The sequence below is a fragment of the Anser cygnoides genome, chromosome 3 (assembly GCF_040182565.1).
Source record: "Anser cygnoides isolate HZ-2024a breed goose chromosome 3, Taihu_goose_T2T_genome, whole genome shotgun sequence".
In the NCBI taxonomy this organism is placed as follows: Eukaryota; Metazoa; Chordata; class Aves; order Anseriformes; family Anatidae; genus Anser; species Anser cygnoides.
Window position 1 is genome coordinate 21,210,937 of NC_089875.1, and position 22,452 is coordinate 21,233,388.

At 34.2% G+C, this 22,452-nt stretch overlaps 1 protein-coding gene across 1 annotated transcript in view; it reads right to left on the reverse strand.

The window, feature by feature from the left end:
- Positions 1 to 22,452, reverse strand: part of USH2A (usherin) — a 399,816-nt gene that overhangs the window by 292,006 nt on the left and 85,358 nt on the right. Inside the window, exons 15-20 of the mRNA XM_013174016.3 lie at positions 19,311 to 19,469; positions 15,965 to 16,459; positions 13,971 to 14,234; positions 12,308 to 12,465; positions 10,875 to 11,019; positions 538 to 768 (exon numbers count right to left, since the gene is read on the reverse strand). Of these exons, the coding sequence (XP_013029470.3) occupies positions 538 to 768; positions 10,875 to 11,019; positions 12,308 to 12,465; positions 13,971 to 14,234; positions 15,965 to 16,459; positions 19,311 to 19,469 (1,452 nt within the window). The remainder of the gene's footprint in view (positions 1 to 537; positions 769 to 10,874; positions 11,020 to 12,307; positions 12,466 to 13,970; positions 14,235 to 15,964; positions 16,460 to 19,310; positions 19,470 to 22,452) is intronic.

Sequence of the window (22,452 nt, forward strand, 5' to 3'; positions counted from 1 at the left end):
GCTCCAAACTAATGTATAATCAAAAAGAGAGGTGATAATACCCAGCATATTTCTGTCAGATTGGCAGCCTTTTTTCTCTCTCTGACAAAGCTATTAGAACAACACAAATGCTCTGAACATGGAAAAGAGCACTTTCTGAACACTCATGCAATCTCAAGAATTCTCAAACAGATATCAAAGAAAACTTGCCATAGTACTCACAGCAAATTCATTGAGAAGTTTATATCCCAGAGGAATAAATAAAATCCTTTCTATATTTACCACTAGGAAACTAGTCAAATATGCAGCAACATTCACCTTTGTGTACATCTGTATGCCCAAAGCCAAGGGAACAGAAATTCCACATGTCCAATAAAGTTTTCCATAGGCTTTTTATGTGAGAATCAAAATAGGCCATATATCAGTAACAATCACATTATGGTCACAAATTAAAACCCACAGATTTTACCATGAAAATAAAGTGGGATATGATATTAAATGGTTAAACAAATGTAGAGTATAAGTGGTATATTTTCTAAATCGTTTAAATTCATTTACCTGTAAAGTAAGTATTGGCAGGAAGAGTGGAACTAGCAAATCTGTAATATCCATTTCCTGGGAAACGGATTCCTTTCGTTACTTCTGCACTCAATGTAGCTAAAGATGAATCCATCCTTTCCACCTGGTAGATGGGAGAAGGTCCATTAAGTTCTTCGGGTTCACTCCAGATTATCTTTACCATTGTGCTGTTTATTCCTTCAACACGAGGGGCAGCAAGTTTTCTTGGAGCTGTGCATTAAAAAAAATATTTAGGAATTACAGTGCATACTTGGGAAATTATTTATTATGCATAACAATTATTGCAAAACATCCCACTTCAATTCCTGGCCCTTTTAAGGATAAACAGATATCCACAGAAGCTTTAGAAAAAAAAATACTAAACTTTATAGGAACGTACTCTCAACTTCACAAGAAATACTTTGTGTATTTATTCAAGCTTTGGATAAATGTCTCCAGTATTACATCCAAATTAAAAAATAAAAATAAAAATAAAAATAAATCCATACCCTTTTAGGATCTGAATCAACTTCATCATAAAAAGCATTTTTGTATTCCTTCCTTGATAAGTTTCTCATGCCATACTCAACTGTAACTTGTATGACTTTCAGTATTGAATTTGAATAAAAAAACAAAGGAGAATCTGAATGGTTGATTAACTCTTACTACAACTCAGCAGTACAGTACATGACAACACCAGTCTTTTATCAGCAGATAAACTTATCCTAGTCAACAAGAGCAGAGCAGCTATCCATCCACACTACTGAAGCCCCACCAGGATGTTTCCCTCACGGAACACACACAACCTAATAAGATATTATCATACGTTCAGAAAATTATTCAGTCCAAGAAAGTGCTCCCCTCTAACTTTTCTCCACCATCATTGGCACACAGTAAGACTCTAAACAAGATTGTTTCTGTGAACGTATCAATAAAAGATAGCTTTATCTTATTACAATGATCCTCCTACTGATAAAACCAATATGCTAATATTCCATTAAACATTTTGATAAGAGCTGGTCACTCTACAGATGTATTATAAACAGATTTATTTATTTATTTATTTTAATACTGTACAGTAAGCCACTGGAGGGCAGCAAGACCTGTTTGGTTAATGGCACAATGGCCATACAGGTGGAAAAGGAATGGACAACCACTGAAACAGTAAAAGGCATAGTCTGGAGAAGGAGTACAAGAACACTTTACTGTTTATAGAACCTATATCCATCTTATCTTGCCTTTTTCCTTCCCCTTCTCTCTGTGATAAAGAAAAGGATTTAACAACAGAAACTTCATTTGTACCCAGGAAGTGAAATACAATGACAACTTGTAAAAATTACTTGTTCCCATAATGACATAGTAACGAGCAATAAACGCCTCTCAAGAACAATAAAACCTGAATTAAAATATGGGTCTTTGAAATCTGACATTACTTCACAGCACAGCATTGTATATAGGATGAGTTCTTTAGAGAAAAAGAGATTGCTTCATTTACAATGAATTAATAACATCCTTTTAAACATTAGCGCATGTTCAAGATCATTAACATATTTTTCATTTTTCCTATGTGCCTGTAGCATGTTGCTACCTTTTTTCTTTCTTTTTCCTCCCTTCCCCCCAGCTTGATAAATATTCTTCTTGGAGAAAGCAGGGAGTAGAGGAACTGGGAAGCTGCCAATGACACTATGTGCTGTAAATTCCTGCTTAGGCATCATTTATGACTTCACAATCTAATTAGTATCTCACGCTATGTAGAAATTTACAATGTCAAAATTGAAGTAATGCAGCGTGAGGTCATAAGCTTTCCTGCATAAGTAGGGCACAGCACTAATGAATTGTGGTATTAATGCACAAGTTTAAATAGAAAACATGGCTTAACAATCAAAACTTCACCTTCGGAGGGAACTGGTGTACGTCAGCATTTTAAATGTGAACATAAGAGGTTGAGCCCTCCAGTTCAGCTTACTGATGGTAAAACGGAAATGATAAAATTCATTATTTCTAAAATGCATACAGCTAACACTCATGACAATAACTGTATCTTCCTTTAAAGTCTAACATTAATAAACGGCAGTTACTTGGACCATAATTATGGCATCTCTGGTACCCAAACCTGAAGCTTTTATAGGGCTTATGCAATTAACTACTTAAATGCATCGTAACACTTGCTTCTCTGACAGGGAAGTATTGATTTTTTAATCATTTTCAAGTCTCCTCTAGCACAAATAAATGTACTACAGTTACAGTTAATGCACTGTGTACACGCATTAAACACTGGCATGACACAATTTATTATTTTGTGATATATGGAACAGAAACCCCGGCTTTTACAAAGTAACATCCATGCTATAACATTAGTATTTAAACTAAAGCCTCGTTAATGTTTGAGAATTCTTGTGCATCATGACAATGTAATACTATACATAATATGTTATATAAGTTCAGGAAGAAAACCACCAAAAAACCCAAACTCTTCACAGGAATAGACAGTGCTGAAAATAAATCCTAGCACTAGCCCAGCATGGTACTAAATGCTGAAATTAAAAATACTCAAGACTAAAAGATACACTATACTTTTTCCTAAAGGTGTCACTGTGGTACCTGTAGCTACTTTCTGAAAGATGAATCGACTATAATTTTACCTATTCAATTTTTTTTAGTCACGTTCTGTTAAGACACATCTGTCAAAATAATGAGCGCAATACATTTTGGTGGATTCCAAGTCACATTTTGTATATTTTAATTATGTAGTTTTAATGTCTTGCTATATAATACATATTTAATATATTATAAAGCTAAAACAGTATTTAAAAGCCTATGATTGCTGCATGCCATTGTGTAGCAGAGGGCACAAAAAAGACCAATAAAGACAGATGGTCTATACAGCTTACGTTGAAGTCATATATCTAAATATAGATGTTGCTACACAGGTTATTACAAATAAGCCTTTCCCATGTGTGCATGCACACACATGTACACAAAAATGAAGTTGGTAAGTAAAGAGCAGTTAATTTTGTTTTGTTTGAAATAATATCATTTTAGTTTTAGACTCCAAGACAGATGCCAGCATTTCTCTCTGAACAGATGGTAATTCCATCTAATAGTGCATCTCTGTATTAGTAAGGTCTGTTGTGTATACAAACAGTAATAAACACTAGGTAAGGATCAAAATAAATTTTAATTGTTGACATTAAATTCTGGCAGCTGCGGTTCTAAGGATACAATACTCTTTTCTCAAGTCTGTCAGGTTTACTAATACAACTGCTAAAGCTTTTTCATACTCTGCCAGATTCTTGTCCCAGAAATAACATATTTACCATGTGGCTAAATGTAACAGGCTTACATGTGTTTGAATAAGTACTACTCAGCATACTGTAGGTAGATATTTGTGTACCTTTCTACAGAAGTCCTCAATCAGCCGTTCTGAATAGCTCAGAAAGGTAATGGTAACAAAAAGTATACAATTTTTAATTATTGTTCATTTGAATTCAGAATGCATACATACGAATTAAAACAGAAATGTTCAGCAAATTTGAGGGCAAAAACAAAGAAAGCCTGTTTTTTTCATTTTGGAGTTTTCCTTGTAAGTAAAATTACATACCTAGCTAGTGGTCATCCATTTCATTTTTGCTACAAGTTCAGAGGACCCTGAGATTGCCATAGCATTTCTGGTATGATCTTTTTTTTCCCCCGCACTTCAGAATAGCACCAGTCATTTCAATAGTAAAGGAGTTAAGAAATAATCCTTACGTATCCTGACAATATTTTATTTTTTTAGAAAAGTAATTAGAGTCTATTTTGGAACTCTTCACACACACACACAAAAAAAAAGGAAAGAAAGAAAAGAAGTGAAAAAACCCACCCCAATGGGATTCAAAAGAAAGTTTAATAACACAAATATGCTACACTCATATTTCTTTAAAAATAGATGTAATACACAATATTTTTTAAAAATCATGAAAAATATATTGCTTCCACCATATGGGACAACCAACGACTCACCAACCGATTTAAGATGCAGCATATTGAGCTGACCATATGTTACAGTGCTGTTGAATGGCTGAGTGATTCATGCCCGTCACATTCTAGTATATCAATTAAAGCTCCTTGAAGTCTGCATGATTTGTGTCTCTGTTATTAAACCCTGCTAATTCATCCCACTTACACATCTGTTATAAATCTCTAGGAGTGCTGCATGATTCATGGCAATCTGTGAGCATGGTACAGCAAATTCTTCTCCTTGTAATTAACAGTAAATTGTTTTACTGCCATGCAATGAATTTTTCAGTTATATTGCAAATGAACTCCTAAATGCACGGTTCTTTCCTAAGAACTGACTTATATCATTAGGCAATTAAAAAGTATTGCTTCTAACCAAAAGCTTTTAATCAAGAGAAGTACAAGTTAAACATAGCTTAAAAACCTCGCAAATTCAACACAGAGGAAAAAGAACAAACTAAGCTATTTATGAAGCATAATATGTGTTTAGTAGGAGAGAAGAAACAAATAACTTTCCAGTCCCTGCTATTGTCCTGAAACTCGAAGAGCAATTTAACCGCAGCTTGAACACTTGGCAAGACAATTTTGAGCAGATACTGTTTATCTCAGAAGTTACCTAAGTCATCTGTTATTACCAAATTTCTCAGATTACTTTACACTTTTCTAATTGTAAAACAGTGCCTTTATTCTTGAAATAAATAATTGGATAATTAGCCAAGCTGAATCATCAGAGGATTCCAATGCTGTTCAAGTGTTCTTGTCAAAGGTGAAGCAAATTCATTTCAGCTTTGCCTCTGCAGCTTTCTGAAGAGGCTTTGATTTTTTTTTTTCCTGCTACATTCTTGGCAGCAGCCTCAAATTCATGAGTCCATACATCAAGTCAGTAGTTTAACAACAAATGAAATTAAATTCAAAGAAGGGAAACTAATTGAAGGACAGCAACAAAAGTGTTTGGTAATGTGCTTTTTAATATGGCATGCCACATTTGCATGATAATTTTTCCTTTTTAGCATGGAGCAGAAAGTGACTAGCTTAATGAGGGATTATTCAAGACAGGAATGAACAAAATGCATTCATAACTAAGAACAAAGATTGTATTATGAAACGGAAACAGGCAACTGCCGAGAAGTAACTGGATGATTGGTTTATGCATTATGAATAAAAAGGTAGAAAAATATTTATATTAGTATTCACTAATGACTATATATACAAGATTGTTGTAATTAAAATTATAAATTAACATATTAAGAGTGCTTGTTTAATCACTTTGGGTCCTACTCACAATGAAGAGACTTATGTACATGCATGCAAAACAATCTGTGTTTTCAGGCCAGCAGCAAATGGCCCTCATATTTCTGTTCTGCAACAAAGGAAAATATACATTACTAATTACCTGTTTAATGGGTATTTGTGATTTTAAAATTGACGCATAGCATTTTGTAGAAAAACAGTCTGTGACAGGCATAAACAAATGCTGTATTGCCATGTCAAATGGGTTGAGGAATTTTAAAAAGGGCTTGCTCTAGACCTTATTCATGAATGGAAAAAATGGACAAATTACTCAGATTAAAGGGTAATCAAAAAGAAAACGACATCAAGGAGTGTAAGACAGCCCAGAAAGCCCATCAGCATCATTACCCCAGCAAACCCAGAGGCAACTCCAAAGCCACCAATACAACTGCTTGAGAAGTCTGCCAAGAAGCCAGATGCAGCTGGTGCTGGAAGAATATCTTCTACAAATTAGCTTCTGAACCCTGTAATTGCCATCAAAAGCAAAGGATCACTAATACAATGTGCTGGGGTAAATGGTAGCAATCACAAAGCCATACTTTGGTGTCTCTTAAAAAAAAAAGGCTTTTTAAATGAAGTTGGAAAAAAAAACTGAAGAAGGGCAAAGGAAAGACGAACTTAATTACAAGAAATAAGCTCAGTCACACAGTGGTTAATGAAACATAGCTGTATAGATTGTTTAAGGCACACTTTGACTGATACTGAGAAGGATAGGATAAGCAATTCTACTGGTCCAAGCAATCACATGGCTAATTCCATCCTGTTGAAACAGCATAAATTGGTGGGAATAAAAAGGTGTTTCTCTGCCTGATTGAAAAATTTGGAAAATATTCATCTTTTGTGTTGGTAAATGCTGCAAAGACTAATGCATGTAATTAATAACTTAACACAAGCACATTGTCAAAAAAAATCATTTTTAAGCAACCAGGTCTTCTACTAGTACCAGCTGGTGTAGTTCTTTTGATTTCAAGGTACCAGCTCAGAATCTTACATGAGATAAAAGCAGAGAGCAAAAAAGTGCTTTTGAAAATAAAAGAATACCCTAGGATCTGATAAGAACAGGCTGAATGTCATTCTCAAAAATAAACAGGAATATGAACTAAGAACTTGGAGAAAGGAACAAAGTAAAATTTGTCTCTAGGTGTTAAGATGAAAAATGTATAATTGCAGTCTAGTACTGCTTTCAGTTATATATACGTAGTTCGACTTGACATTCTCATGGTAGCAAATATAAAAATGCAGCTCAAATAAGATTCCAAATTTACCAATGAAGTATTAGAAATAACCTCTTTCTTATCTATCAGCCAAGGCTTTCAGTAGTATCTGCAAAATACTGCAGTACATAAAGAGTATTGAAAATAATGCACGAACTGTGGAATGTGCATCTCTTAATTTAACATTTAAAAGACTGATCAAGAAAATACAAGTATGATTTGAGGCTTTAAAAGCCAACTATTTGTGTATTCATACTTGAACATACCAAAAAGAGGTTCTATTTCTGTCCAGTCACCTTCTCTTTGAGTAACAGGGACAGGTTAATTCTTTTCTTCCATTATCTTGACATACTTGCTTTGATGTTTCATCCTAATACTGCACTACCATGCAACACTGACCTTCCAACACTCTTTACCATCTTGGGAGCTTGTCATGAATCAGGTATACCCATGCAAGTTCTTTTATTCATCACACTTCATTCCCATTCCTTTTCTTAATTTCATATGCATTTGTGACATCTTCCACTCAGCATTATTATAAAATAATTTGTTTCTTATTAATTCTGTTTTGTTTGCTTATTCTCTCCCTCTCCTCACACTCTTCAGATTCAAATGTCATCATTTACCACCTTTTACATATACCGTGGGTGACCATATCGGTGAGGAGGAGATTTTTTGTCAGTCTGACAGACACAGGGATGTATGGCTGATATTAGGTTTCTTTCATCCTCCTCCTGCAAAGCTACTCATGAGATAAACCTGGTACAGACACCTATATTGCACCAGATTAGAAGGGATCTACTTGTTAAAATAATCTAGAATCAAACATAACCAATTTTACTCAAAAAGACTTTTCACTGAAAAATCAGCATACTGTTGTTGATGCTTCTGCTCTCTTCAGTCTTAGCCTTACATTCTGCTCCAGACTGCGGAAGTCTCTTTTGTCTTTTATATCCTCTCTCAAAACCTCTAGAAACAAAAATGCTGAGCAAAAATAATGGTTTAATGCCATTGTTTCTGCCATCATTTTTATCGTGCTATATTGCCAGAGAAAAAGAAGAATGCTAGATTTTGAAGGCTGTCTTTTTACACAGCTAGTCTTCAAATTAACCTAATGGATATGAACAAAGCTTAAGAAGTACTTGAAACTTCTAGGCATTGGCAGTTCTAAAAGCAAGGCCCTTGCTAATATACCTCACTTGGACATGTCAAAATTACAGCCAAGTGAGGCACTCAAGGCACCCAGTGATATAAATGCTCCATATAATAAATCAGAATACTCCACACATGGAAGGGTTAGAGATGGTTTTCCATTCTCCTCCTCAACATCAGAGAAAAATTAGTATAATTAAGTATAACCTCTAGCCCAACTTGGAACACAATTCAAAGCTCCTGGATTGTTAAGGTGCAAGGGGACCATTATGATGGAGCACATTTCAGTTGAGACTTCCTCCAAAAAGTTCCCTGTGCCAGGGCATGGAGGGGGAGTGGCGCACAGCCAGGGAGACTGTCTGTGTGCCAGGGAGACATTCCTTCACAAAACAGAGCTCCTCAACAGTCCTAGAAAGGCAATTTTAATTTCATTTTGCATCATTTAGTGACACAAAAGGATATTAATGGACCAAGATTCGATCATCTATTTTTACAAATGATGGGACTGGCTTCTCCTAACTTTGTTGCAAGTTTGTTCCAAGTTTTGAACATGCTCTGATCTACAGTCATCACATAAGTAGTGTCTCTTTTAAATTTTCTGTGAAAACACAGTTTCACTATGCTTCCCAAAATGGAACATGCACACAAAAACCTGGAGATTATTAACTAATTTTCCCCAGAAATAAAAAATGCAAATGATGAAAGATAAAATGGCATGTATAATTTAAGTGTTTTACTTTTAAATTTGTTAAAATTTAAGACATTCCTTTAACATGTTTTAAAAAGACAAAAGGAAACCACTACAAGACTCTGCTTTCAAGGCCTACAAAGGTAAGCAGGAAAAGGCTATGCTGCAAAATAGCTAAAAAATTAGGATGTGTTTGTTATTCTATTCTGTATTCTCCTGTCTTCTTTAATGTGATAGGTCTCTAAACATTAACACAACCAGGGAGTAGATAGTCATAAACAAGCTGTCAAGCATAACTAAGCTATTGTTTCTGATTCTTTTAATAAATGCATAAATGCAAAATTGGATCGTTTGTAGTAATAAGGTGTGCCATTTAGGTCACATTTGTTTCCACGGTTATCAGCACAGACTGGAACTCTGTTCCTTGCATGGCTATATGCAATGGATAAAGTCATACTCATACAAGTACAAGACTCTGATGGTCAGCTTGAAATTTTACAAGGCTGCAGTATGAAGAAACAAATTTTGACACCACCAATTCAGGAAGAGAGAAAAGAGAGCGATCTTTACCCACAGAAACACAAAGCTAAATGGTGAATCAAGGAACACGTCAAGAGGCATCTCCTCTTGAGAACAAAAGGAAAGGCAATTAAATAAATGGATCAAGAACACAGGGCATACTAGAGGTGTTATCTCAAATAGCTTAAATTCCACTTCAGTTTGTGTATATAAACCTAGCTATTTACTGGCTCTGTGTAACTCCTTATTCCCTGTCTGGAAGATCCTATATCTCTTCACTGATTACGCAGAGGAGCTTTGATGGAATTCAGGCAACTCAAATACAGCCCAGGGAGCAAATGAAAACATTCTGCACATCAGAAATTTTCAGATTTTTTTTTTCTATGGGAGACCAAATTACAGAAGAGAGGTAATTTCAAAGATCATCATCACAACATCCATATAACAACACTAATTACTAACTGAAAATGTTAATATTGTGAAAGTAATGAATCTGTTTTAAATGGCTATACAAAAGAAAACCACAATATTAAGTAGTCTGCAGGTATGTCACGTACTATGCATTTTGAGCTTGTACTTATAGTAGTAAAGATCGATACTAACTACCTCATTGCATGAAAAGACTTGTGAAGCTGATTTTCATAACAATTTCTGTCTCAAAACCCTCTTGATCCTTGGATGTCTAAGAAGTGATTTCATACCAGTCTTTTCTTCAAAGTAAATGCAGGCTTCCTCCATCTCTGTTCTATATCAATGCTTATTTTATTTTAAATTTGTAGAAAGTTAGTATCTTTGAAATCCTTGATGTGTGGTTGAAATTAGCTCAAACTGAAAATTTATTAAGGTGTACAGACACAAATATGCAGCTTCTTAATTATCGTTTTCTTAGGCAAGTTTAAGCATACATATCTACAAAATATCTTAAATCTCAGGGGTTAAATAAACATTTTCAAAAGAACAGACCCAAAGCGTGGATCTCACCTCCAATTTAGACACACAAATGTACTATGTACCTATGTTAGTCATGCATAAAAACCGTGCAACTCTCCCTTCAGGGGTTGAGCAAGGCATTACATAGTACTTACACTTTGCATGCTCTGTTATGTAAATGTGACACACACTAAAAAAATGAACAATAAATGAACAATTTAGCATCATAAATGAAGGAATGGGCTCAGCAACACTTATGAACAGTTACAGCTTAAATAAATGTGAATATATAGAGACATTCATAACTTGCAACTGAGAGAGCAGAACACAAATCCTGTTGCCATAATGTAATAATGTAACTTAAACGTTCGCTGAAAATGTTTTGTTTTTAATCTGTCAAGATAAACAAATAATAATTAAGCAAGTCACATTGTATTAATACAACACCTATCCCTGTCACTGTGCATCAAACTATGATCATCTTAATGGCATTCATTAGTAAACTGTGTGTTAGCTTTGCACTTTAATACAGATTGTTTCCTTACCAGCTGCCAAGGTTTGCCCCATTCCTGGATCACTGGTAACACAACCAATTTGATTGCAGAGAGTAATAGTAAAGTTGTATGTCCTGTATGGTTTTAACCCTGTTGCTACATAGGAAAGCTCATGAGCCTCAGCTATATGCAAAACCTGCAAAGCAGATTGAAATATAAAAGTTGGTTAATAATATTTTCCTTCGTATTAATCAATGACATATTCACTAATAAGAAACTTGTCTCTGAATTTGCAGATTCCTTCATTTAGATGTGGAAAAGCTTGCAAGGACCAATTGAGGGAGAGGATTATTTTGGAGAATCTCAACAAGCTAGGATTTAAATGAAAACACTTCCAATCACACTGTTTTATGAGGTAATAAGCCAGTTCCTGAGTGGATGAATGAGGAAACAAAGTTATTGCCTCGTAAAACTGTGTGGTGGTGCAGTTATCACTACTAACTGTGCAGCTACAACCCAGATGACGAGGATGACACTATTAAGTGGTGAAATCTGACCACCACTGAATGAATGACGTGATTAGGGGGCATTAGAAGGAATGGGAATAACTAACACCTACAGACATTTGAATTTGTTTCATGTTAATGTTATTTCAAGCTATCAGTTAGATAGAGGGGAAGATGTTATCTTTTCTATAACTTCTTTATCAGATGGTTATTTAAATGAAAAAATCTCACAAGCCTGTGACCAGAAGCAATTCACAAACAAATATATATTGTTACAACAGCTACAGGAGGTAGGTAATCAGTGTTATTCCCATTATATAGACAAACAAGTTGAGGCCCATCTGTGGTACCACTGAAAGCCAAAATTCAATTGTGAAGTGAGAAATACAGCATCAGATCCACTCCTACACTCTGATTATATATGATAACTCTTTGCCCATTCCTAAGGTTTTAGATTACTATTACTACCATGGTATTTGTTTGCCAAACCCAGTCATTCAAAAATTACAACTGTATTTAAAAATCACGTTTAGATATTATAAAGTAATTTTTCTGCTATTTTAGGTTTCCCCAGTCCAAAGACTTGTCCATTATCCAGGAGTCCAGACAATTATCTTTTTAATGTAGGTGTAAATTCCTCCAAACAACATGCCTTTAAGCATATCAGCAAATACAACAATAACACAGAATCAGACCATGCAAAGATCAAGACAATTTAAATGTTGTTGATCAATCTGATTCCTCCCTATTTTGAATCTGACCCACCACTGAAAACAAGTCATCTCAGGAATAAAACTTTAAACCTAAAAGTAACGTATAAACATTACAGAACAGTCAAGATGAAGTGATGAGTAAAAAACTTAGATCAGGAGATATACAGAAAATCAGTCAAATAATTCACTACAACATCAAGAAGGACATCAGACTTTATCAATTTTCCTATTACAATTTAGGAAAAACTTATTGTAAAAATACTACCTGGGAATACGGTGGCAAGAACCTTTGCTCAGTTATCAAACTGATGCTGTATCCCATCACTTCTCCTCTTGATAAATTATTTTCGGGTTTTTCCCATGACACATTGAGGGAATATGGTGAAAGAGGGAATACTGAAGGAGCTGGCATGAACACTGGGGCTGAAATCAAATTAATACAAAAACATATATAAAATTACGCAAATTATAATGCCACATTTCACACAGTATTTTTAAAACACCATTTCAGGCAGTCTTTTCCAATTTGATTCTTTTTTAACTATGTTTTCAAGCCTAACTGGAATTTGCTCACTATTTTGATAGTGCATAAAAAGTACATCATTCTCTTTTTTTCTACTCTCTCCATGAATGGAGAACAAAACTCTGCCCATGTCTTAAAAGAAATCCTAATTGACAATAAAGTCTTAAACTCTGCAGCAGGTAGAAAATACATACAAATGAAAAACTCTTGAAGAAAAACTTCATGCAACCTGGGAAAAAACTGATAAAAGCAAAAAGTGTTCAATACTTCAGCATCTTAAAAGCAATTTTGTTTGCTAGGCCAGTTTGAAATTAACATGTCTCTCACTTCTAACAAAACAGTTCCCTTGTCTTCCATAGCTAAATCTGTAAAAGGATTGTTTGCACCACAGTTAAATCCCCACCTGATTACTCTGTAATAATAGGATACAGCACTTCTGTTACGTAGAAACAACCACACTAATGGACCTCTTTCCAAATACAATTTAACACTTTTATAACATACAGTATTTAAGAACAGATAAGCACAAAGACTCATTTTGAAAAGGGAATTATTTTAGCCAGCAGGTTTTCAGGTTCAGGCTATGATTTTCAATCAAGCTTTTAGCAAACAAAAGCATCAGTGATGTAACTGAGATGTTTAGTTGCAAAACAGAGGCTGTATCAGACTAAAAACCATACATTTCTGGTGTAAGCATTGAAATAAGTAACTGTTATTTCAGAATAATATGCCAAATGGAAAGCTTTTTTGAAAATTTGATCAGTGGGGTCAGAAGAGCTGTTGTGATCTGATTCTTAAAATTTCTCAAAAAGAAATGGTTCATATTATGATAGTTGGCCTGTATAAAACCATATGAAAAGTTTCAAATGCTATACTCCTTAAAAAGTGACCATTTTAAGTTCTGGAAAAAAAATAAATAAAAATTAAAAACCCACCACCTTTCTAAATTATCAAAGACTCATTTCAGAAGAACTCACTTGAACCTCTTTCCTGTACCTTCTTGGACAACATTCCTATTCACACCAACTGTTAATATATTTGTGATTAAACCAATTTTATTTATTTTTAATTTTTTTTCTCCCTTTAAAGGGCATATAAATAACAACTGGGAAAACAGTAGAGAGTTCAAACACTTCTTGGTAGATTTTACATCTCGTAGTCTTGAAATTTTTAAGTGACAGATTTCTTTCTTTAGCAATGATATTATGTTGAAGAAAATATTTTGGCTGAACATGCTAGGTTATGAGATAAAATGACCTTTTTTTTATTTAGTAAAAAACAAGATTTTTTCCCTATTTGAATTACTAATGAACACATTTTAATAATAATAAAAAAAACTTTAAGAATATATTCTAATTTATTTTATCCTTTAATTTTCAATGAACAAATTTAAACCACTATTTACCAGCCTCTGCTGTTCGTCCTGATATCCAGTCTGAAGATGTGCTACCTGCCATGTTTACTGCTAGCACATAAAATTCATATTCTGTGAATGGCTCAAGATCAGTGACTGTGGTACTGGTCTGCGGTGGAGCCAAGGCATTTTCATTAGCAGACTCCAGAACTGGTTGAGGGCTGAGCCATCCACTGCTTTGGAAAACACGAATTTCAGGAGTAAGAAAGTTCCCAAATGATTTTCTCATGTAAAGTTCATATCTTATAATTATACCTAGAGGGAGAGGGAAAAAAAAAAAAAAAGGCCAAAAAATTTATTGCATTTAAGCTATTTCTGGAATACTACTAAATTACTAACACCAAAACAACAGTACATTTAAAATCCTAACAATCTGTCAACATAATAAAAAATATAGCATAAGAAGTTTACTAATCTGTGTAGTTATCAACCAAATATTCATTTTGCCATTTCTTGCATTACACTGTTTATTTTCACCTCCATACAATTTTGGGATTTGATAACAAACACCTGAACCAAAGGGACATTTTCAAATTTATTTATTTATTTATTTTTTACACAATGGATAGGGGACTTTTTTTTTGAGTGAGAATTAAATACTAATATTTCAGAAACAACTACTGGATAGTGTGTACATACATAGATCTGTGTGTGAGAGAGGGAGTCCATCAGAGTAAACCTATTATGCACACGGAAAGGTCTCAGCACTTTGGAAACAAAAATGGCTTCACCATTGCAGTATGAAGAGATACATGACCTAGGCATGATCGCGGAAACAGTTTAGCTCCACAGAGTGCAAGAGTGCTAACTAGAGATTTCCAAAATAAAAGAGATGAGACATATTGAAGACAGGAGATAAAGTTAATTATCATATAATGCATATATTTGGGGCTGTAATCATGCACTGAAACAGAAAGGCAGCTTAGGAGAAAAAACTTCTCCTAAAGATAAACTTCTAAAAACTTCTCGTTTGTCATTTGCAAACTCCAGGAAATGTAACCAGAAATGAAATTTAAGAGAATTGCATAAAACTTCCTGTTGTACTGGCAATTAGACACAAGTAATTGCTATGAAGGAAACCATGAACAATATATGCTACACATTGAGGCACAAGTATTGACAGATATTTTCATGGCCTGTATTATAGGAACGGCACTTCTAAAAACTTAGAGGCATTCTCGTGCAGGCATTCATCCTGTCTCACCTGGTAATAGCTAGCAAAGATGTTCATAGAGAACGCTAAGCTCCCAATACACGCCTGCTCATTTTGGGAACGGAGAAATAGGCTCATTTTGTGAAGAGATAAAAAGGCTTGGTTTAGAATGCACAAACATTAGTGCTTGTAAGTGCAAGATCACAAAGCTCAATGGCATGTATATCAAGAGATAAACTGTTTACCAGTAAAATTTGTGGCATCACAAAAGTATCCTACAACAGCTGTGTTCTCAGATTCAAAAACCTAAAATATTATTAGGCAAGTTAGACCAGCAACTCTTGGCAATAGCGTAATCCCTAACAAAGTTACACTGGTAATGGAATTAGTTACAACACATGACGAATGGTTTTAAAAGGGGATTTATCTGTTAATTTTTAGATTCTTTTCATAACTATTGCCTTCTTATTTATGGTTTATGCAGCAATATCACCACATCTGTCTGAACTAGCCTATTTGGCAAATTAGGAAAAAATTAATTTTACAGTAAATGTTTAATTATAAATGTGATTTTTTGATGCAGCAGATGCCACTAAGGGCTAAATCCTGAATCTAAGGGCTAAATCCTGAATCCGGTACATCAGTGTTCTGGACTCCAAAATAACAAAACAGACTGCAAGACTACATTTAGTGGTGTCAGGCAAATTCAGATGATTCCTTACTTTATTCTCAGTTTCTGTCCCACAGCTAAGGATATTCTAATCAAATTGGAGAAAAATACTGATTTTTCTTTGCAAAATTTTTGATTTATGAAAATAAATGCATGTCCTACCATTTGGTTTCTCAGGTGGTGACCATTCCACAGACAGTTCTGTAGAGCTGAAGGTTTTTATCACCGGTGGGAGCAGCCCTTCCGGAGGAGCTTGTGCAGTAATTACTGTCACTGGCTGGCCCTTTAAGCAACCTCCAGAAGTACAAGCTTGCACAGAAAAAACATACTTTGTAAATGGCATGAGATTCCAAATAATTGCTGAAGTTTTTAAGCCTTCATACTGGCCACAAGGCTGAAGATCAACCAAGCCAGTACATGTCAAAATATATTTCTCTATGGGCCCAGAGTCATTTGATGGGGCTGTCCAGTAAAGTAAAACAGAGTGGTGACTAACAGGAAAGACTGGAGTTAAATTCAAACTTCCTGTAGGTGTCCCAGACTTTGTTCTGTATGTCACTGAGGCACTTCTAGTAGAACCATGAATGTTGCTGGCTTGGATGTAGTAGGAATAGAAGGTATATGGAGATAAGGTGGTATCGATGAAGGTCTGAATACCTAAAACAAACAGGTGAGAAGAAAATTTTATCAGTCTAACACATTTTTAAAAAATCTGACTTTGTATACTTAGTACAATTATCTTATTATTCATCCTTTGCTTGGAAATAATGATTTCAAATGTAAATCAGCATCAATATTAGTGGAGCTGATATAGAAAAAAAAAATCTATGAATTTTCACACCTCTTTTTTTCATTTATTTCATAGAATAAAACCAAATCTTTGACCTTTCTATGTGTTCATGTCCTCACTTCTAAAATAGTGCTTAATAGTTCATTTGTAAAGCACTTGATCTTGGATGAAGAATGAAACAGAAGTGCAAATACTCATTAAAAAGGTCTGAAGCCTGTATTTACCTTCCTCACCTCTCACTTTCCATTGCTTTAGATAGCTTTTTAGCTGCCATGACCACGAATACCTCTCGGGTATATCCTAGAAGCAGCTATGCATCTTAGCCTATGTCCAGCCATGGCACAATATGAATTTATATACAACTAATATCATACATAGTTTTGGTTTAAGAAACAGTGAACAGTATATTATATGCTAGAGCATGGATACTCTTAAAACTTCTTCAAAGCAAATGGAGAGGACACATCTATTTCTAAGTCCTCTCTGTACACCTGCACAAGCAAGACAGCCCTAAGTACAACTTAAAGACCGCCACAGAATAATCTGTATTGCTAGATATTCAGTCTTTGGCATTCTAGTACAAAAGCAGCAGCCCAGTAATTGCTTAAAGCACTTCAACTACACACAATGATCACAAACTTGTCAATGGAGTTCAGCAGTAAAGGGACTGGGTAATCTCATCTTCTAGTCCTTTAAACCCTGGTACTTTAGCCAAGGTTCCAAAAATGGCTCTGCCAGCAGCAGTAATGGTTTTTGCAATATCTGTGTGCATTACAAGACATTGGATTGAAACCGGCAAGTTTTTTCAGTGCCAATGAACAACTGATAACTAGATGGTAAGTTTTATTTCAATAGGAATATAGGCTAGATAAAAATAAACAAAATAAAAAATAAAAATAAAGCTAGAACCTGTGTGACTTGGAGTTAGAATCTTAAGTACCCTTGCTATTTTTCCCCCACATTTTTGAGCAAGTATTTCACTTTAGCCTTAAGACAGACTGGTATCTACTGAGCCTCTGGTTTCTGAGAGCAGTTAGCAAAACAGTGTTTTAACTGGGCATTTTGCAATAGTATCAGCCAGATCTCCAGTACAATTTAGAGGATTATTCTTATTTTTTCCTTGGAAAGTTCATTGTTTCAATAAAACTCTCATTTAGTCATAAGGTAACATTCATTATTCTGTTGCATTCACAGGATATATCGTAAGCATTATAAATTCTACACTATACTGAGAAAAAAGTAATAAACTAATTTTTCTTAAAATAAAAAAAAGTTCTGATGGCATTAACAAAGTATTTTTGGCATTCAAAGGCCAGCAGATGATTTCACATCATTAATTAGAAATGAATTAAGTTTTTAGAATTAATTTAATTTTTAGAAGTTAGATTTTTTGTAAGAAAACGTCAAAAATGCCTTTTTAAACCAAGTCTCTGTTTTCAGAAATTCAAAGTTTTATTAAATAGAAACACAATAGTCTCATTATCCAGCTAAATACATTCAGATTTTTTCACTCTCTATAAAGTATGTAAGTGGAGTCATGAAATAACATCCTTAACAATACACTCTGAGTTTATTACATTACAGAGCACAAATTTAAGACAATATATATAACAGTGTTACTTTTTAAATAATATTTTTACTAAATTTAGACTTTTAAAACAAATAAGGAATTAGCATATTTTCTATTCGCTCTACATTTTTTTTATTGTAATTTTTCTTTCTCTCCTCTCAGTCACTTAATCCCATGCATGGGTTGCATATCTTTCTTCACAGTAGGTAGTGCAGAGTATCCCATTCAAGCATAAGCCACATATAGTAATCAATTGCAACAAAGCAGAATGCACCAGAACATTAAAAAAAAGTAAAATAAAAAAATAGATAAACCATATGATCTGTCCTTCTACTGAATAAGTCTTCCACACAAACTCCAGGGTACGTACCAACAATTAGAAAGACTTCACTTCTGCAAAATATTGAAGCTCCTTTGGTATGAAAATACAGCAAAGAAGCTGCTAGAAGAGAAATCTAAGTTTAGGGGTATTAAACCATACCTGTCCTGTTAAAAAACACTTGTGTATGTATATATGTAAAATCAGAATCCAAATCTCCTTTTCTTTGATAAGAGGATCAATATTAGCACAAAACGGCCTTTCCATCTAGGACAGAGTGCCAAATCCTCGAGGACTGCCTTCTGAGGATCCCTTTGCAAGCCTCAACATCAAGAAAGTGGTGCTGCAAAAGGCAAACCAGGAGCTACACTGATAGCTTAACAGAAGGTGCTAAAAGTTAGACCATAAAAAGCTTTCCTAATCTGTTAACAGTTTAAAACCAGGAGGATAAAAAAAAAAAAGTTTAAGCACTTTATGGTCTATTCCCTTCACCCTAATTCTTTATCCAGGATTTTAGCAGTGCCTTTCTTAGATTTTGTAGCCTGTGTACTTTTGCAGGGAATGCTTTTAGTAAGGTGTTTTAGATTCAAAAGTAAAAAATTATCAGCCATTTTGTGTGATTCACTTTGCTGATTTTCGTCCAGGGTGTTAATATCTTTCAAGAAACATTAATAACAGATCAATGACCCACTAAAGGAAGATAAAGTATTCAAAATCACAAAGGATGATAATGACAGAAGGCAGAAATAATTAAGAAAAATTACACAAATATATACACAATATATTTACACATACACACAAAAACTTTGATTATTTTATAAATACTTACTATAGGGGTAATAGTCTTCAACTGCATAAATTTCAGCCTCATCCCTATACAGCAGATAAGTAAGCCGGTTAGAATTTGGAGAGTCAGGAGAACTCCATGAAAGACTGATAACAGAGGAATTGAGAACTTCTCCTGTAGGAGGCGGTTGCTGTAATGGAGCTAAAACACATATACAAAACCATAGTATTTAATAATGAAGGTAATCAATAGTTACACAAATAAATAAAAATGTAAAGAAAGAGGTATTTTTTCTTCAAAGAAAAGCTGTATGTAAACGTACAATCACTCAGGCAAGACATTCATAAATGGAACTGATCCATCCAAACGCTCTCCAAGAAAGCTTGTTATTCAAGTACGTCAAACAAATGTACACATTAAAACAAATGACAAATTAATTCCTGCCCCCCAAAATTAAAGCAAATACACCACAATTTTCCAAACACACTTCTTTTCTGCCTTTTTTTTTTTTTTTTCTTAATCCAAATGTATTTCAAGACCTCTATAAAAAGGGAACATATTTATCTGGTTGCATTACTGAAGTCTATAGTTCAATTATAATTTTTTTTTTCAGAGGATTCATTCAATTTTAGCATAGGCCAGGCATAAACTTCCTCTAATAAAATAGAAATGGAAAGACTAACTAACTACACATTTTACTGACGTGTTACAATAAGCCTATCTAATTAAATGACATAAAACAAAGGGGCAGATTGTGAAGGTTATTTAGGCAATTCACTTCTATTTGTTTCCAATGCAATTTAAATCAATGAGAGCGAGGCATCTTAACATTTTAAGAAATAGGCTTGATATTCTTATTTACCAAAATATTACTCTGCTATCACCTCCATTAACTTCAGAAAAAACGTTACTTAATTGCACTACTATCTGTAAAGACAAAAACAAGCCTGAAGTTCACTGGCCAAAAGTCTCTCGCTAATAGAAAGATTGGTCAAAGTTTCTCCTATGTCCCTTTTGTAATTTAAATGTATGATCATGATTCTTTATAAGATATGGCTATCACACAGGAAAAAAAAATGTATATTCATAGATACATATGTATCCATACATATGTATATGTGCACATAAATACATTTATGTTATTTAAGTCAGAGCATGAGTCCATATCCTGCTATGAGATCCCCACTCAGTGTGTTATACTATACTTGGTGTGTGCATTACTCTCTGACCCTCCCTATACCATGCATTAGCACTGGACAACTCTGGTCTCCTTTGGCAGCTAGTAATTGCTATAGGCTGACTCAAAGTCCCTACCCTCTTTGCCAAGGGAGGGAAAAACAAGAGATCTACAGGACAACATTTTGCCCAGAGTAAGAATAGAGGGGGGAAGTACAGAAATCAATACATGGAGCAAGCTACCATGTACTAGATACAAAACCATCCTTTTCTCCCTTATATTTAGCAGTATAGAAAAATACAAACATAAGAAACATATAGCTTTTTGTTATTTTTTTCTCCTTCTATTTGTAAATGATCATCATCTCTGTTGTGTGGATATTTGCTTAATGTACACAAATCACCAAAAGATAATTATCAAAATCTGTTCAGCCAAACTAACAGGAGATAAGAAGCAAGGATTGAAGTTACAAACGGGAAATGACATGAGGAGCTTAATTCACACAAGTGATAGATGTAGAGAATTACACCAACATCAGCGGGTGTCATTACATATGGGTTTTTAATATATACGTAAAATATGAGTTGAAGCTCTTTACTTAAAGTAAGATAATGAAAAACCCTTTTCCTTCTGCAGTCTCTCAGCCAAGAAGTAGCAGAAGATATTTCTAGAATCCATTGCGTTGAACAGGACACAATCTTCATCATCTTCATCTCCAATTAGAAAGCATACGTTGTTTTGCTGTCAATCTAGAGTTTTTGAGTTCAGCTGAGTTAAGAAGTGAATATATGTTAAAGAGTCTACAGCAGTCAAGTTTAAGAATCCTAAATCCCTGACATTTTTGGAAGGTTTCCTCCATATAATACATGCATACAATACCAGAGCAATCAAACTAATTGACTGGCATAACCTTTATTTTCTGGTGAGCAGTCTCTCACTGTCACATATTATTCCCGTATTTGCTGTTTTACATTTTAGATGTGTAAGCAAAGTATTGTATTTCAGAACTGTTTATAGTGTATCTAAGATATTGTTGAGCAGAAAAACTGAAAATAGGTCTTTACATTAAAAAATATTAGTTGCATAGTGATAGCAGCTTGCATTTCTTATTAAAAGCGAAGACAAGTAATGATATGTATCAAAAAATACTGTATTGCTATGAAAATAATCACAAATATCAAAGCATGTCAAAGTTCTGTATCCGTGCAACAAGTATTTTGGTATGAATAATCAAAAGACAGCAATTGCTATATCACTTATGTCCAGAAGAGGACTCCGCATGTCATTTAGAATACTGCCTGATGTATTTTTTCTAACTAAAATCTATGATATTATTTATCTATGTCATGTTATTATTAATCAATTTTATAGTTGAATTGCCATTGACCTTTATCCAATGTATATCCCAACATAAATAAGTAGGTTGGTTTATGTTTGTAAAGCACTTTGAAGATGAACAGCATCATAAAAGTGCCATATATTATTATTATACATTCCGTTGAAACATCCTACATTTTTAAAAGAAACAACAACCAATCAATGATCTGCCCAGTGAATAGACACTATATGTTCTACAGAAGAGTAAGGGGAAGAACAATACAAAATTGTATCTTAAACAATTCCAAACTTTGAGAACAATCACCTCTGGAAACAGTATCTTTGTTCTATCCCATTTATAGTATTGTGCATTCTGCAATACATATTATTCAGAATTCAAAGGGATTTACAATCCAAATACAAATAAGAATCAAAGGGTCCTTGTAAACAAACTCTTTGTGCATGTATATCTCTGCTTGCAAGTCCATAGTATGTGCATATCACAATGATATATCACGCCTAAATGCCTGTGCAAAATACAGAAATGTATTTTGTTGAAAAAGGATCCAGAAACACACTGCAGAGATTACTTGGGAACATCTAACGTTGTTGTTGCATTACATGTGGCTACATGAGCTAACTCTCACTATACGTCTGGTCAGGCCATTATTAATTAGGTCTGCTAACAGA